Source organism: Psammomys obesus, unplaced genomic scaffold, assembly GCF_907164565.1.
Source record: "Psammomys obesus unplaced genomic scaffold, mPsaObe1.curated_primary_1811, whole genome shotgun sequence".
In the NCBI taxonomy this organism is placed as follows: Eukaryota; Metazoa; Chordata; class Mammalia; order Rodentia; family Muridae; genus Psammomys; species Psammomys obesus.
Window position 1 is genome coordinate 13,509,538 of NW_026596051.1, and position 18,441 is coordinate 13,527,978.

The 18,441-nt window shown below is 51.7% G+C and overlaps 1 protein-coding gene across 8 annotated transcripts in view; it reads left to right on the top strand.

Moving 5' to 3' along the window:
* The first annotated feature begins 6 nt into the window (after positions 1-6).
* Camk2b (calcium/calmodulin dependent protein kinase II beta) overlaps positions 7-18,441 on the top strand; it is an 87,918-nt gene continuing 69,483 nt past the window's right edge. For all 8 annotated transcript variants that reach the window (XM_055623789.1, XM_055623781.1, XM_055623785.1 and 5 more), the window contains exon 1: positions 7-128. In XM_055623789.1, the coding sequence (XP_055479764.1) occupies positions 64-128 (65 nt within the window). In that variant the 5' untranslated portion in view covers positions 7-63. The remainder of the gene's footprint in view (positions 129-18,441) is intronic.

The window sequence follows — 18,441 nt, forward strand, 5'->3', positions numbered from 1 at the left end:
GGGAGCCGGAGTCGCCGCCGCCCGAGCGCAGCCGAGCGCACGCCGAGCCCGATCGCCACCGCCATGGCCACCACGGTGACCTGCACCCGTTTCACCGACGAATACCAGCTCTACGAGGATATTGGCAAGTAAGAGCCTCGGCGCGCGCGCGGGCTGGCCGCAGACCCCGGGGAGCGGGGACCCCCGTCGCCGCGCGCACTGCGGGCCCCGCGCGCCCCCGGCTCCTCCCGCGAGCTGCGGGCCCAGGCGCACTGCCCCGTGCGGCCCCGACCCCCACGAGCCTCGGGTCCCGGGCCCCCGCTGCCCCACCGCAACGCGGACGGCCCTGCCGGGTGCCCTGGCTTGGCGGGGACCGATACTCGGGGATCTGGACTCGGCGCGGCGGGGGCGGCAGCAGGTGTCCCCCGAGCGCCGGGCAGACGTGACGCATTTGGCGGCGGGGAGGTCAGAGACAGGCGGCACGCGGGGGCGGCTGCCAGGCCTAGGGCGCCCGGGGGGGTTCGGCCGCGGCCCCAGGGGGTCGTCCCCCGAGTGTGGGCATGCTGTCCTCACCCCCACCCGAGAGGCGGGCAACAGCGGTGGCGGAGCCGCTCCGCGCCTGCTCCTCGCGTGGCCCCATCTGCTCTGGGGGAGCAGCGTGGGAGCAGCTTCTGCCTTCGGTCCCCTGGGGAATCTGGGTGCTGGAGGATTTTCCCCCGGATTCTTCTGGAAACAAGAATTTGGAGGGGGTGGACGAGGAGGTCAGGGAGCCAGGATCAGGCCATGGGGTGGGGGTGGGGTGGGGGTGGGGGGGTGAGAGAGTGAGGCAGGGAACCAGTTGGGCCTCTGAATTCAGGGTCATCGAGGCAGACGGAGTCTGGCTTCTGGACACCCCCCCCCTCCTGTGGTGGGAGGGCTGGGGGAGGACTCTGAAGGCGAGTTTCGGGTAGGGCCTCGTGGGGGAACAGGTGCCCTGGAGCCAAGATGCTGCTCCGCAGCACAAGCCATATTGGGGGTGAAGTCCTGGCTTTGTCCCTGGGGTTGCAGAAACAGCCAAGCCCCCAGGGGCCTGGGGCTTCCCTCTGGGACTTAAGGTGGCTGCAGGGGCTTCCTTAGATGCCGGCTACATGACTCCAGAGCTGGGACCTCCTTCCCACTCGCTCTCCCCTCCCCCACCCCTCTTGTGCCGTGGGGGCGCTGGCGAGATTTCCTCTTACACATCCAGCCGCAAATCCTTTTTCCCCCCCTCTCCTTTTACTAAAAAAGCGTCTGAACGCTTGTGGTGGGCGAGGGACGCTGATCATTGATAATTGTGGAGTGCCCAGCGGGAGGAGTGTGGGGGTGTGAGCGTTCCCCACTTCTTCCTGCACGTGCCAAGAGGATTTGGGTCAGGCCTTGGGGGGCAGGGGTGAGAAGCCAAGTGGAGTGACAGGAGGGAGCCGATGCTGGATGGCAAGGAACAAGGCTGGGTGGACCCGGATGGCCACCTGAGCCCCGGAGAGCCCAGCACCCTTTCCTCAGCCCCGTGTCTCAAGCTTGCAGTCACTGAAGAAGCTTCCAGTAGCCGGTGAGGCTGTGCTCTGCGAGGAAGAGGTGATGGGCTGGCAGGCCTCAGGTGGGGCTGAGGCAGCATTGAGGTTATGGGGGGCCAGCCCTTCAGTTCTCAGACCCTCTGATGCCCTGAAGCGAGCTCTTCGGAGCCAGTTGCTCATCGCCACGGCTGTGCCCTGTGCTGCTGGGGCAGGTGGGCAGCAGTGAAAACCGAGCAGTCGTGAGTCTCCCCTGCCTGGGGAACCTTCTTGTCATCTCCTGTGTGCCCAGGAGCCCCTATCCCCGCCCTGGGCCTCAGGGTAGCTTCCAGGCAGTCCATGTCAAGAGACCATAACCGACAGATCACCTGGACTTGCTTCCCCACCTTGGTGTGAGCCAGCCTGCGCTGAGCAGCAGAATAAGGTGGCCACTGTCACCCCCGCTGGGGAGTGGAGGCTGGAGAATGACATTTGCGGTAGATGCAGGTGAGGGCTGAGTGGCTGCCAGCTCTTCCCTAGGTAAAAAGGAGTGAGCCCTCACCCAGGTGTGGAGAGGAGGCATGGGTGTGAGGATGGGGCCCCAGGCCTGGTGTGGAGGGCCCCTCTAGTCAGCATTATCTCTGTGGAGACCGCTAGGTGCCAGGCCTAGGGATGGGCAGGGAGGGGGATGAGGGGATGGTACCTTCAGGATGAGCAGGGGAAGGGGGGGACACACACCTCACACCCCCCCACCGCCCGCCCCCAGTAGCCATGTTGGTTAGTTGTTGACGGTGCCTGCCTGCGGCACAGCTGGTGCTGCTTCAGAGCCCCAGGTAGACCGTCCAAGTTTATTTAAAGCTGTAGTCCTTGGCACCCCGTCAGAAGATGCTGAATCCCCTGCCTGGCTGAAGGGCTGCTCCCCAGCCCACAGCTGCTCCTGGTTGTCTGGTGGCAGCTCTGGGCTTTCCCCTCCCTTCCCGGCTCTCTCCTGTCCAGCTCTCTCCTTCCTCAGGCCTGGGCAGCAGGTGAGCTGGCAGAAAAGAATGGCTCTCTGGGGCCTGGCCTATGAGGCACCTCAGTGTGTGTTCTCTGCAGCTAATTCTTGCCTGGGGGGTTCATATGCTGGGTTGCAGATCCACCATGAGCCCAGGGTCCCCGAAGCAAGCATGGTGCAAAGGGGGAACCTTCAGTCCACATGGGCCAGCTTTAGCGTGGTTTAAATCGTTTCGTATTGGATGTGCAATTTAAAAGCTCAGAAACCCCAGGAACAATAACCACTGGTGTCTCCTCTACCCAGAACTAAAAATTATTCATCATTTTGTCTTTAAGTCCTGTCTTAAAAATAATAACAAGCAATGAATTACAAGTAAATATTAAACAGCCCATTTTCTTCTGCCTGGGCATAAGCGCTCCCATTCTTCACCGCATTCGCGTGGATGCAAGGATCTTATAACTTTGTAAAGATCCAGAACGAGATCCAGAACGTGTGTTCTCAGTCAGGATCGTCTTGCTGACATATGTGGCACTGATGGGCAGTGGCCGTGGCTGCCACGTGGCGATCGTGGTGTGAGTGCCGCGTGTCACCTGTTCTGCTCCTCGTGGAAATCTAGGCTGCCTCCTGTTCCTTCTCTCTCGTCACATGACCAACGCTGTGCGCAGTTTTGATGGTGCAAGGGTGAGAGTCACTTTGGTGTTTGTGCCTGGTGGTAGGGTTCCTGGTGAGGCTTTACAGTCCCCTGCCATGCCCACTTCCACTGTAGGAGCCCGATGCACCCACCCTGCCTTTGGCAGGTACAAGATAACGGGTAGAAAGTGATCACAAGTTCTGGAAGAATGCATGTGAATTTTCCGCTTTTAGAGAGTGGCTGTCTCGTTAAAATATAGGTAGTCTCCCTAGAGAGAAGCACTTTCATAAGTTTTGGATATAATTTGGGGGTTCATGGACACTCCTACTTTGGAGGAGAGGGCGTGGGAGCCTCAGACTTTCGCTTAGTTCCTGTTTAATGGTATTTTTATAGCAACGACTGTGGTTGCTCACTACTTTTCCAATCTTGGGCTATGGAGACCACCCTTGACCTTCAACCCAGAGAACTCCCACCATTCTTGATGACCCCTCCCCATAAGCCCAGAACTGACCTTAATGTGTCCTTGACTCCATCTCCCGTCCCCAGTCAGCATTCTGGGCAGACTGGCATGCTTGTGTGCCACCCACCCTCTGGGATCATTGCTGTCCGCTGTTGGTGGTTCTTCTGACTGGCCCGCTGGGTAGTTAATACATTTAGAACATTCAGAGCAGGCCAGTTTTAGACTCTAACTTTTCCTGGGATTGGGCTTGCCGTTGGGTTTGCTTTCTCCTTCCTGCCCTGGAGGATTCCAGGTTCTTTCTGCCTCAGGGCCTTTGCTAGGGCTGTCCCCCATCTCCTTGTCCCCACCTGCACTGCCTACAGTGCCTTGCATTGTCTTGTGCCCCCTCGGCCTGGACTAGTTGCTCACAGGAGAGCAGGGTCCGGGACCCCTGCCTGGGGTCTGAGTCTCAGGGCTTGTCCAGAGTGGGTTTCACATCACCGGAGGGGAAGGGGTAAGTGGACCTCTGGCCTTTGCCTGGTGGCTTGCTCTCCAGAATGAGCCCTGGTCTTGATTCTCTAATATAGGGTAATTTAAAAAGAAATCGCACATGCTGGCTTTGCTGGCAAGATGCGCATTAAGGTGACGCTAGTTTAGTTACTATTTAATGGTATTTTTATACCATAACCTACTTTGCTGGGAGCTAAGAATACATCTGCATGCCTGCTGCTGGACGCTGTTCTGGTGACAGTCGCTAGCACTTCGGTGGTGCCTGTTCCATTAGCATGCTGGGTCTGTGGGGCAGGTACTGTGGTCACTTCTGGTTTGCAGGGGAGTACTGGAGGGGCACAGAGAAGCTCCCTAACTTAGCAAAGGCCACACTTTCCACCAGGGACTTTGTTCTGGAATCCAGTTCTGCTGGTTGGAGCTGACGAGGCTGCCCTGTTCTGTGCTTTGGAAGTATTATCACTCGGCTGACAGACTTGGCTACCTCGAAGTCTCCTCGGACCCCAGGCTTCTGAGGACCATGCCTGTCCTCCAGCCAGTGGCTTGTCACATCGTCTTCGTGCAGTTCCAAACCTAGGGCCACATCCACATTCCCTTCGTGAAAATGTCACTTCTTTTTATCACCTCTCTCCTTGACAACCAACACTCTGACCCCATTTGAGACCAGCAGGACTTAACATTTTATTTTATTCATTAACCAAACTAGGCTAATATCGCCTTGTTATTTTTTTTTTTAAATCAAGCAGTACAGACTTATAGGCAGTAAAATGTGATTCTTTGCTTTCACCCCCTAGCACGTGTGTGGTTTGGAAACAGGCAGGCTTGCCCTGTATGTGGCCCTATTATTTGCTCAACCTGACATTTCTACACAGCAACTCCTCCTGTCAGAATGTCAGCCTCTCCATGATTGTGCGTGTGCAGGAGCACATGGAGGCCAGAAGTCACGTGTCTCCCTCAGTCATCCGCCACCCAGGGTCTCGTCGGGGCAAGACTTAATAAAGCCTTAGGGACCTTCTTGTCCTGGAGGACCAAACCTGAGTTTTTCCACGGACGCTGGGGAGCTAACCTCAAGTCCTCATGGCAAGTGTTTCGCTGACTGAGCCATCTCCAGATCCCCCTCATGTTAGAAAGTCTCTCTGATGGGCATGGACTGTACCTCTTTAGAAGAGAGATGGGTGTACACCCATTAGCTAGCTTTTAAAACCCCAAATTTGGCACCAATCCTCTGATGTGTGATGGGGAGTGAAGGGACCCTGTATTTGAAGTCAGAACCTGGCTGGTGGCTAGGAAGATGGGATGAAGGTGATGAAGTAGGGGCTGTGTGCTCATTGCAGCTTTGGGCTCTTGTGAGGAAATGGCCTCACAGATGTTTGTTAAAGTCAAGGTTACTTTGGTACCAAGGGAGATAGTGTCCTGGGTCTCCTTGAAGGAGCCGAAGAATATATTCTTCCATTTTGTTTTTCTTTCTGAGACTCCCTACAAGTGGAAGGCAGGGAGATTAAGAGTCCACATTAAGCCATCCTAGAACTCAGCAAGTAGTTAATTTAGTAGGAAGCACCTAACAGAGATTCAAGGGCAACTTCTGCCCCCCAGGAGAACCTCCTTTGACTTATACTTCCTGGTCCAAGCAAGATCTGTAGCCTTTCTGGAAATTTTAAATATGTTTCTAAAAAGGAAGGAAGGCGATTTGTTCTTTGAAAAGTGTCTGGATTGTTCCTCTCTTTTTGAGACAGGGTCTTATGTAGCCCAGACTGGCTTTGAGCTGCAGCTGGTCTGGAACTCTTGATCTCCCTGTCTCCACCTCTTGAGTGCTGAGCTTACAGGCTTGAGCCACTGCGCCCAGCCTCATTTGCAGCTGAAGTCACTGCGTTAGTGGAGAGACAAAATGCATTATGTATCGGCTCTGTTTTTCATGAGTGATCATATGGGCATCGTACATACAAGCACATTTTTTATTCATATGAAAATCTGAATTGATTGACAATAAAAGTGTCTTTTCCTGTCAGTTGTGGTGTTGCCGGCTGTCTTCACTTGGGATGGCTTTTTTCTCCTGGGTTAGTCACAAACTTGATCAGGGCTCAGCTGCTCTTGGACAGGGTGCTTTAGTATTGGCATAATGATCCTAAAATAACACAATTATGATTCATTGTGAAGCCAGATACACATTTTTGTTGAATTCTAGAACAGATTGGCAAGAGCCAGGCAACGATTTAAGATTGTGATTGTGTTATACGGGGAGATCAAAACCTACAGTTGCACGGGGGGCATAATTTGGGACCCTTAGACACTGTCCTTCTATTTCGTGTGCAAAGAGACTGGCGGGGAAAGGTAGGCTCTCCTCTTCGGGGGATGCCAGGTGTTATGGTGTACATGTACATTGACAGGACCTTTTGCAGCAAGGAGTCAATAAATCCAATGGCTTAGAACCATGCCTTGCATACAGCAAGTGTTCAGCAGTGGCTCAGCAATGGCCTGGGCCACTCAAGCCTTACTGCTGTGACTGCTTACCAGAGCCACAACACAACCTCCTACTGCGGGCAGCCGAGGGACCTCAGGGGTACCCAGACGGCTTTTCTGAGGGGCCTGCTGGTGGTACCACTTGGAGAGGCTTGTTCATCAGCTCCCAGCTGTCATACGCCAGCCCAGTGGCTGGCCTCTAGATCTGCATCCTTCCACTGCTTCCTAACGGAATACTTCCTCTTACTTCTTGCGCATTAACGTACTCTGATGCTCAGAGTCTGCAAGGTTTCATCCAGGTCATTTGTCAGGGACTTTGGGGGTATGGTGAAGCAGGTCCTGCTGAAGAAGGTGATCTGTGTCGTGGCCCTCCACCAGTGGCAGTATTTAAGTGTCACTCCAGCCCACCTCTTCAGACATGAGGGAGGAAGGCCGGGAGGTTAGAAAACCACCTGGGTGGCTCTGATGACCTTACCTGCATCCTCTTTGTTCACTGGCCACCTCACTAACTGCATTTGGAATTTTCTTTCGTTTTCTGTTAATTCACAATGACATGACTTTCTGCCCTATACATTCTGTCCGGAATGGCCCTGTCTAGAGCAGTGGTTCTCGGCCTTCCTAACGCTACGACTCTTTAAAACAGTTCCTCATGTTGTGGTGACCCCCCCCCCCACCATAAAATTCTACTTCATAACTGCAATTTTGCTGCTATTATGAACCATAATGTAAAATCTGATATTTCCAATGGTCTTAGGCAACCCCCAGGAAAAGGTTATTTCACTCCCAAAGAGGTCGTGACCCATAGGTTGAGAAACACTAGTCTAGGAAAAAGGAAATGTGCTCACAAAGGAGAGCCATAAGTGTCACTTAAAATTTTTTAATAGTTATAAAAAAATAAAGAAGAGAGAAACAGTAAATGAATTTAATAGTTTATTTAACATATTCTCAAATATATTACACCATGCAATCAAAGAAAATTATCGCATGTTTTGCATTCATTTTAATATCATGACTGGCTGCTGTGTATTATACACTCATGGCATGCATCGGCTGGGGCCAGCCACAGCTCAGGTTCTGCTGTTAACTTGGTGGCCGTGGCTGCTGGGCTGGAGCCTTTGTTGTTTGTTTGTTGTTTGTTTTGAGGGTGGTTATGGTCGGCTCCTGGTTTCTCCCCCATAGACTTGTTCATTCATTGTACAGATCTGACTGCACATTCACCATCTGCCAGGATTCTTCTGGCTACTCGGGAAATAATAGCGAGCAACGCAGTCAAGGATGCCCGCCTTGGGCTAGCGAGGAGACATGGGCAAAAGACGGAAGGGCTAAACAAACCACCTGCTAGGGCGACAAGTGATGGGCACCTCTGGGAATGTCGGAGCATCAGGTAGGGGGAAGGAGTGCATCTATAAGAATAATAGGTTCTAATTGGATCTGGAAGGACAGAGGCGACATTACTACCATTTCAACAGAAGGAGTTACCCAGAAATATTATGAACAGTTGTGTGCCAAAGGTTAGATAACCTAGGTGGAGTAGACAGATTCTGAGGAAGACACATACTACTGGCCCAAGACGAAATAGAAAATCAGAATAGACGTGTAATAGACTCTGAATTAGTAACTCATCATAGCCTCCATGGTTGGCTTCCCAGTTTGTTTCGTGAATTCAGTAATTGACACTAGATCACTAATATTAGAAGAAAACTACAGATGAGTATCCTTTATGAATACAAATGCAACATCCTAAACAAAATTAATAACAGTAACCTACCAGTGTGTGAATAGACTAGGTGACAAGTAGGATTTATCCCAGAAATAGCAAACGCTGGTTTAACATTCAGAACGATATCTCTCTACTAGGTAGTGTTGATAGAATAAACAAAGCAACACTGTGACCACCCCAAAGGATGCAGAAAAGCATTTGTATTAGCTACTTAAAATTTTGTGTGTATTAGTAGTGCATGTGTGAGTGTGTGTGTGTTGTGGTGTGCAGAGATTATTCACATACATGTTGGGGCCAGAGGTCACTATCAGTTACCTTCTTCAGCTTCTGTTTATCTTAGTTTTGGGGAGGTGGTCTCTCACCTAGTCTAGTGTCCATCTGCTTGCTGGACTGGCTGACCAGCATGCTCTAGGACTCCACCTGTCTCTGCTCCGCCTCCTCCATCTCAGGGCTAGGGCTATAGGCACACAACTTTGTGCCTATAGTGGGTGCTTGAGATCTGAACTCGGGACCTCATGGCTGCATGGGAGGCATGTTTGCCAAGCCATCCCTGACCCCTCTATTATCTGTTTTCCTCATTGCTAGGGCAAAATACCTGGCAGAGGTAACGTAAAGAAGGAAGGACTGATTTTGGCTCATAGTTCCAGGGTCATTTTAGTCCATCCCATGGGAGCAGGGGTGTATGTCGAGGGATGGGAGGGTTGGGGGGTGGGGGGGAGCAGATGAGGCAGAGCCCCACATCTCCCCAGACCTGGCACTTTCTGAGACCTGCTGCTAGCACCTTGCTTCTTCCAACCGGGTGCCTCAGACGGTACCACCAGCTGGGGACCAAGCCCACAACGCAAGGACCTGTGTGTAGGGGACAGTTTACATCTGAGCCATAGCGGTATTGGACGAAATCGTATGTTCTTTCTTGATTTAAAAACAAAACAAAAACATTGCAAATTTCCCGAACTTGACAGAAGGCGTTGATGGAAATGCAGAGTGATATCACCATTTTTTTTTTTTTTTTTTTTTGAGACAGGGTTTCTTTGTGTATCAGAGCCTGTCCTGGACTCACTTTGTAGATGAGGCTAGCCTCAAACGCACAAAGAGATCTGCCTGCCTCTGCCTCCCATATGCTGAAATTAAAGGCATGTGCCACCACGCCCAGATGACACTACCATTTTTAATTGATCACAGTGATGAGGTTCTTGCCAGAAATATTCGGGTAAGAAAAGGAAAATAATCAGACCAGAAAAGAATAGGTAAAACTTTACAGATGGTGTATGTGCTCTTGTGCAAAATTCCAAGAAATCCATTAAAGACTGTCAAAGAATAAAACCCAGCTAATTTTGGAATACTGATACAAAAATCTGTTTTATCTCATTACTCTAGCAATGTTTTCGTTTGTTTGTTTTTTCGAGACAGGGTTTCTCTGTGTAACCTTGGCTGTCCTGGACTTGCTATTGTAGACCAGGCTGGTCTAGAACTCACAGAGATCTGCCTGCTTCTTCCTCCGAGTGCTGGGGTTAACAGCATTCGCCACATTCACCACAACACCCAGTTTACACTAGTAGTGTTTAATGCCAAAACAGAGTTAGGAAAACAATTCTATGTGTAATAAGGTCTAAAGGAATAAAATATAGTGATGTTTTACAAAAGAGGTCAGTTGTGGCTAAGGCCCTGGGTTAAATGCCCACTACCACAGAAAAGAAACAAAAGAAGAGAATAATTTGTACACTGAGAACTACAAACTGCTGTTGAGAGAATGTAAAGACCAAAACAAATGGACCGGCAGCTCCCTGCCATGGGTTAGCAGGCTTAGGACTATGGAGGGCTATGTCACCACCTTTCTACTCCTGAAACGTGATACGGAAGGAGGCTGCTTTGTGGAAGACTAACTTGGGCTCAGTGCCTCAGTGGTTGCAGTCCGTGGTCACTGGCCTAGCTGCTTCCGGGCTCATGCATGGCGAGGCAGGGCGTCACAGTGATGAGCATCAGCTGCAGTAAAGGGCTTTACCTCAGGGCAGACAGGAGGCCGACAGTGGGCAGAAGAGGTGGAAATGCATCCCACCCCACGGTGACTACTTCCTCTAGCGAGGCCCCGCTGTAGCTTCCATCACCTTCCAGGGATGTGTTCAAATTTCGAGTCCCTCACTGTAGAATGCATTGATGAGCTTAGAGCCCTCGGAGCCCGTTACTTCCCAAAGCCCGTCAGCTGGCCACAAGCCTTTCCAGGGGCCCTTGGGGGAACATTTTAGATTCAAACCGCAGCAAGATGGTCAAAACTGAACTGTACGCTCTTTTTTTCCCCTCCCAAGACAGGGTCTCACTATGTACCCTGGCTGTCCTGTAACTCACTGTGTAGACTGGCTTTGAACTCACAGAGATCCACCCACCTCTGCCTCCCAGATGGTGGGAATAAGGGTGAGCGCCACTAATGCCCAGCTTGACTGCAGTTTCAGTGTAATGCCGGAAGGATTACAGGGTCCTTCTTACCAGACTTGACAAGTCTGTCCTAAAATTTACATAGAAATTAGAGAGATCCAGACAATCTTATAAAAGAAAAGTAATCTTGGGGGGATCCAGTATCTTGGTTTCAAAAGTACACAGATAAGAGCACTCAGAACATGAGCATGATGGCAGAAAGATGATGTAAGGCTAGTGAATCTGAGTTGCCCGAAACAAATCTGTATCTTCATGCTCAGTTTTTTGTTGGTTTGCTGTGATTTTGGTGATGCTGCAACTCGAACTCAGGACCTTGTGAATTCGAGTCAAGTACTTAACCACTGAGCCATCTCCCAGCCCATAAGCTGATACTTGGCAAGGGCACCCAGACAGTTCAGTGAGGGAAGAGTTGTGGTTCATTCAACAAGGGGACAATTGGGTCATTGTGGTGGAACATGTCTGTAAATCCTATCACTGACAAGGCTGAGGCAGGAGGATTGTGAGCCTAGGATTCATATAACAAGATTGTGTTTCAAAACAAATGAACAAAATCAAACAGTATCCAAATGCGAAAGGATGAAGTTGAAACCTAGCCCGTACAAATTCATCTCAAGATGGGTCACAGATTTTAAAGTAGAAAGTAAAACTACAAAGTGCTTGGAGGGAGATGGAGTAAGTCTATGTGGCCTTGGATTAGGCAACGCTTGTTTAGACGTGGCACTGAAATATAAGCAACAAAAGAAAAACAGATAAATTGGACTTCATCAGCGTTAAAATCTTTTGTGCTTCAAAGGGTATGGACAACAGCTGATACGGTGAGAAACTGATTTGAAAATCATGTATCTGGGAGTTTGTGTTCGGAATATTTAAGAACTCCTCCTACCTAGCAGCTAAATAAATAACCCAATTTTTAAAAATGGCCAGAGTAGGCCAGGGAGGAAGCTCAGTTGAGGAAATATGCTTGCTTTGCAGGAATGAGGGACTGAGTTTTATCCCAGAAAACACACACATACACAGAGAGAGAGAGAGAGACAGAGAGAGAGAGAGAGAGAGAGAGAGAGAGAGAGGGAGGGAGAGAGAGAGCTTGGCAGAGACAGGTGCTTCTCTGGGGCTCACTGGCCAGCCTAGCCTACACGGTGAGCTCCATGCCAGCGACTCCGTCTCAGAATAAAAAGGTAGATGGTCCCCGAGGAAGTGCAGTTTCCCTCAGGTTCGGAGTGCATGCGCACCCCTCACACAGAGTGGATGGTAGACCCACGTCCCATCCGGCCGCCCTGCCAGGGTCCTGAAAGACAAGCCAATGCTCGCTGGCTCAGGGTCACAGGTCTCTGACCCCCAGTTGCAGCGGGAAGGAAGGATGACTGTCACGGGGTAGAACTTGCAGTGATGGAAAGTGGAACTTAGATCATGAATGGAAGCCACCGGGTGAACTGGCATATGACATATATCCCAAGAGGCCCTGGGGCCTCCCTTCATGTGCAGGCTTCCCAGAAGGGTAGGTGTGGAAGGGCCAGCTCCGTCAAGTTAACTTCTGCTGTGAAGCCTTCACAGACCCCTCAGCGAGGAGTCCTGTTGTCCCCAAGCATCTGGCAGGTGTCTGGTGACTGTGTCTCTAAACTTAGCCATTCCTTGGGTCTCTGCCTAGTGTGAGCTCAGACTGGGGCTCGGGCCCGGGGCACGGCAGAGTCAGGTTCCCACTAGGTGAGAAGCATGTGGGACCTGGGAACTCCTCGGGCAAAGCCAGGAGCTGCAAACGCTCTAGCTGGATGTGGAAGAGCCACGCTGTACCCGCGCCTGTCCTTCCCAGAGACAGGAGAGGAATGAGGAGAGCCTGCCCTGCTCCATCCCCTTCCAGAGATGCCTGTAGAAGGTTCTACTTCTAGGGACCCACCGAGTCCCCTGGCTTTCAAACCTTTGCTGCTATGGCTTCGTCTCATTTTCTTTCTGTCTCGGTGTTGTCCCATCCACGGTTCCAGCATGAGCTGGCATTTGGTGTTCTTGTAACCCCTTCTCTACCCACTTTTCTTTCTTGGAGTTTGGTCCACAGAAAGCAGTACAGCTTCCTCTGTGGCGGGCCTCCCAGGACACATACGTGGCTGCCCCGAAAGGTAGCTGAGGGTCGGTGAGCTGTGGACCGGGGCCAGTTGAGTGCTGGCTGACTTTATGAGGACCCTGGCTGGGTGGCAGGATGGGAGGTGGGTTGTCATGGGCTGCATTCCCTGGGCTCAGTGAGAATGTGGTCTCACAGGGTTACCGTGGGCTGGATATACCCTGACTCACGGGCCTCGTATGTCCCCAGAAACTAATGTCGCTCAGCTTGCAGACACAAGGACCCTTACCCCTCCTGGGCCCTCTGTTTCTTTCCCTTCCCCCCTCATCTTTTTTTCTGTCATAACTGGGCTGAGGGAGAATATCCTTCATTTAAGAGTCCTGCACGGATCCGTGATTTTGTACCTTTTCCCCCCTCCGTACCCCTGGAGGCTCGGATTCATTTTATCTTTACCCGGATGGACACTCATCTTCACCAGCAGCAGATGTGGTAGACAGCCTGGCTTGTGGGGAGGACTTCCGTCTGTCTCTGTCTGCGGGGGCAGGGGCTGCTGTTCTGTGTCCGTTTCAAGGGCCTAGACACAAAACTTATCCCGCCCCCTTGACCTTTAGTTCAAGGTTCACTGCCTGGAACCATTCTAGGCCCCCTCGAACCTTTTGTTCGTCACCAGAGGTTAAGGTTTGATTGTCACAGTACTGCAGGGACTCATTTTAGACCCATATTTTAAGAGCTGGGGATGGAGCTCAGTGGTAGAGCACAGTTTTGATATGCAATCCAAAAAGAACATTTTAAAGTTGTGTTTCAAGTACCAGCTTATTTCATGTCTTTAAAAAAATTTTTTTTTAATTTTATTGATTTTTTTTTTTTACATTTCTATTTCATGTGCATGTATTTTGCCTTCCTGTGTGTCTGTGCACCGCTTGAGTGCAGAGCCTGTGGGGACCAGAAGAGGTCATTCTATCCCCCAGAAGCATAGTTACAGACAGTTGTGAGCTGCCATGTGGGTGCTGGGAATCAAAGCCAGGTCCTCTGGAAGAGCAGCCAGTGCTTTTAGCCACTGAGCCACTCTCCAGCTCAGTTTCATTATTGCTTAAAGATTTCCAGAGACACAGCCACATACGCCACTGGAACTCGTGTGTGTGTGTGTGTGTGTGTGTGTGTGTGTGTGTGTGTGTGTGAAAATACACATGGAACTAAGCATCGAGATAGCTCACAGCTACAGTTCAGTGGCTTCGGCAATAGTTACTGCTGTACACCAATCACTGTTCACCCCCACCCCCCTTACTAACTCCCTCTCCTCCCCCACTCCTGGCAACCTCCATTCTACCTTCTGCCTCTGATCTCTCGTAAGTATTTCGTAGGGACGGAAGTACACAGCGCGTCACCTCACTCAGCCTGGGTCACCCATGTGGGAGCATGAGTAGGAACCTCCCTCCTGAATCTGTTGCCTGACTGGACACGTTTTTATGCATCCGTCTACCCATCAGTGGACACCTGGGTCTCATCCACCGTGTGACTGATACAGCTCTGAATGGCAGCACGTTGAAGACGGTTTTATGGACGTGATGTGTGTCTCCTTCTGCGGGGTGTATATTAGGAGATGCTGCTCTGTTTGGCCTTGAGTCTGTGGGTTTCAGTCGCCCACCTGTAAGCCAGGAGCCTGGTGTCCCCCAGGCCCCTCTGTTGTTTCTGTGGAGACCCAGTCCTGGTGTATGAGACTTGTTGCTGAGCTTTCATGCAGGAGGATAGCCTCGTGCCTTGCAAGTGACATGGGCATGCATCTGTATGTCGGGTAGGGTCCTTAAGAATAAAACAAGAAGGGTGAAATCTGATTGGCCCGAGCTGTAACAGATCCCCGGTCCTGAGGAGCTTTAAATGATACCCACCTTGCAGGGGAGAAGGGCGGAACTGATGGCAGCCTCCGTGATGGGAAGCTGTGTGTTCTAAGCGGCTGCTCCGTGTCCGGCGTTCTTGAGATACCCTTCCCAGTCAAGGAATGTCATGTCCCCTCCTTGCCTGTCCTCCTTGAGTCAACACGGCCTTGGCTGTCACTCTATTCAAAGGTAATTTCGGACCCTCTGGGGTTTGGTGCAATTCTTGTCTCTGCGAGGTGATTTCCCCACTGTCCCTTCCTGGGCACAGCCACCAGCAGCCTCTGCCAGGAGGAGGTGACAGGCCCTGGAGTGATGCCTTTGAAGGTGGTAGTGTGCCTGTGGCCTTCTGTGGGAGCTACTGCTGGGCTGCTCCTCCGTCGGCTCACGATTTGGGACAGTTTCTTCCTCATTGGCACACATTCAAATGCTCACGTCCTACAGATGTCTCAATGTCACAGGCTGCTATCCAAGGTGAGCCCTTCCTGCTGGCATGCCGCGAGGCCACAGACGGGAGACTGAGGCTGTCAAGCTGGAGATCGTATAGTACAGTGTGCTACATCCTTGTCCGGACCCCTGTCTGGGCCCTTACCCTGGGCTTAGCTGACTCCTCTGCATTTGGAGATGCCTTACGTTCCTTCAGGGCCGTCGACACATTGTGTGATGGAGCCAGGATTCAAACAGCCGGGATGGGCCCTGAGGGTGCAGAGCGGCTCCCAGATCCTCAGAGCTTAGGCTCTGGGCTGCCTTAGCGCAGTGGTTTGGAAGTTGGCTCCGCCAGGCCAGTAGCATGGCCTTGACTTGAGAGCCCTCCTCCACCTGGGCAGCCTGCTCAAAGGAGGACCCCACCTGGTTGTTGTATGACCGCTTTCCTGAGCTGGCCTGGTGTCTGCCTGCTCTTTGGGACAGCAGCGCCTGCTGTGAAGGTGGCACCTTGAGGTCCTTGTGGTTGTAGTGGGTGCCTGGCATGCAAAGCACACAGGGCTCTGGGCTGGGGACACAAGCCACTCCTTGCAGAGGCCCATCGACAGCCCTCGTTGTCCGCTGCACCTTTCTGACCCTGCCCAGCCGGGCAGGCAACAAGGACAGGCCAGCGTGGACAGATGCCTGGGGAGAGGTGGCCAGGCAGTCCCTGGCTTTGCAGCAGGAGTGTTGAGAGACTGGAGCAGTGCTGCATGCTCAGGCCTGTTGCTAGGCAAAATTGCCTTCTGTAGGCATCATACAGACAGTGTGGGTGTCAGGGTCACCGTGTTTTCTGCACAGGCTTGGAACTGAACCTTGTGACACAGGCCATGTCTACGGCCCTTTACAACCCTTTCTTTGTAGTCTCCCTCTCACCTTTGTCCTCTTTAAGCAAAATGGGGTGACCTTGTCCTGCCCCATGCATCCAGACAAAGGGGAGTCCTGAAGGTAGGCATTGGGGGAAGAGCCTGAGAATGTGGAGACATGCCAGGGGCATGTGGTGAGGACAGGAGCTGTGAGGGGCAGGGACTTGGGCCACAACACATGGAGTGGTGGAGGTCCCAGTCCTCCTATAAAGGTTGTTCCTTTGAGCCTGCTGGCTCCTGCTGGTCCCTGCCATTTCTAAGGTCACGGTCAGGGTAGCAACTGCCCAGTGACAGTTAAATGCCAGCACCCCCTAACAGGCAGAGACTGATGCACGCTTGGACTCTTGAGACATAGTGAAGATTCAGTTCTGTCCTCAAAGCGCCCACCCTCATGTGTTGGGGACAAAAGAATGTGTTCTGTACCCTCTCTCTCAAGCACTTTCTATATCAGTGAGACCAGGCAGGTTCACACAGTATCGGCAGCTGACGGTGATGAAGAGGTGGTTTCCTATTAGACAGAACCCCAGCTGATACATGGATGAAGCAGGCAGTGTACAAAAAGTAAGCGAAGGTTTATGTTTGTAAAACCAAGAAATGAGACAAGAGCCAGCCTCTGTCAGCCTTCCGGGTCCTCAGTAGCCTGGTGCTGATAAGCCTCCTTGCCCCACACAGGCTCGGCTCTCCTGTGGATGAGGACCATGCTGCAGGCCTGTGGGCACCGGGGGTGGGTCAGCCTTGGGTGTGCATAAAGGCTTCTTGATGTGGGCAGTTAAGGAATGTCAGAGATGTGGCTGAGCCCAAGGGCCTGTCCCCTAGAGCTGACAGCCAGACAGTGCTGACAACACTGAGCCCCACCCCTCACCCTTTCCCCTGACCCTCCCCTTCCCCTCTCCCTCCGCCCCCCTCCCTTCTGCAGAGGGGAAGGTGTGTGATGGGGTGCTGACAGTGTATGGCGTGTCTTGTCACACTGTGTCCCCCGGGACCCTGAAGTATCATCTCCTAATGTTGTGTGGGTCCTTGTCACTCAAGTGCTGACATTTCCCTGCGTGGCTAGTGCCCCAGTGCTGTCCTAAGGCTGGCACTTCTCTGCACTGGGTTCTTAAGATCCTCTGTCTTTTGTCTCTCTATAATTTCATTTTGAGGCAGGTTCTTACTATGTAGCCCAGGCTGGCCTCAAACTCAGAATTTTCCTATCTTCTCCCAAGTGCTACTTCTGGCTCAAAAAAGAAAACGGAAAGGTTTTATCGTCTGCGATGTTTCGTTTTGTGAAATGAGCTTCATTTCCAGAGTGGTTTTATGCCTACAGGCACAGAAAGCACGGGGCTCCCGCCTGTCCCTTCTCCACCTCTGTATTAGAAACTTTTCTCACTGCTGTGACAAGACAAAATAAACCCTTCCAGGAGGGTTTATTTTAGTTCCCGGTTGAAGGGGAAAGCCTGCCGTGCCGGGAAGGCAGCAGGAGCGGAGGCAGCCGGTCAGATCGCATCCACAGTCAGGAAACAGAGCAGACGCCCTCCAGGCCCACACGCTCAAGTCTCAGGGCCGACTCGGGAAGCTTTTACAGCCATCACCTGCGAGGCTCTTTCCCATTCTAACCGCAGCACCTACCCGCCCACCCTGTACTCTCATAATTTTAAAAACAGACTTCTCTGTCTTTATTTTGTGTGTGTGTGTGTGTGTGTGTGTGTGTGTGTGTGTGTGCAGTGTGCCTGTGAGACCAGGAGAAGACATCGTTTGGTTACAGGAGGTTGTGAGCCCCTGGATGTGGGTGCTGGGAACCAAATTCTAGTCCCGTGTAAGAGCGGTATGTGCTCTCAGCTTCCGAGTCACCTCCTCAGCCCCTGATAGGTCATTTTTTTTAAAAAAAAAATTTATTTTTTTCTGTGTGAGTCCTCTATCTACATGTACACCTGCATTCCAGAAGAGGGCAACAGATTCCAAGATAGGTGGTTGTGAACCAGCGTATGGTTGCTGGGAATTGAACTCATGACCCCTGCAAGAGCAGAGGTTGCTCTTAACTGCTGAGCCATTTCTCCAGCCCCCTGATAGGTCATCTTTAACGAAAGTTTGCAGTTAACATCAGAGGTCACCTCGTGCATTCCTTGGGTTTGGACAGATGTGAAATGACCATTGTCACATCATATCGTGTCACTGCAGTAAGTTCCCTCTGGGTTTCCCCTCCTCATCCCTTTCCTCCCCCCTCAACCTTGGCAACCTCTAACTTTTTTGCCATCCAGAATCAGACAGAATTCTTCCACTTGGTGCCCTTGTCAGGATCCTCATTGACTTTCCAGGACTTGATGTCCATTTGTCTTCAGCTAACATTGCATTCTCTGCACAAACGTATTCGTGGTCCCCTGTGGAAGTGCACGATCTCGGTGGCTTCTAAGCTTTGGCAGTGTGATTGGAGCTGCTTGCAGCTTCTGTGCTCAGGATCTATAAGTTTACGCCTAATTAGAGCACGTCCTAGGGAATGTAATTGCCGGCTCAGATAGCTGAGTAGTTTTCATTTTGCAGGAAACCACCA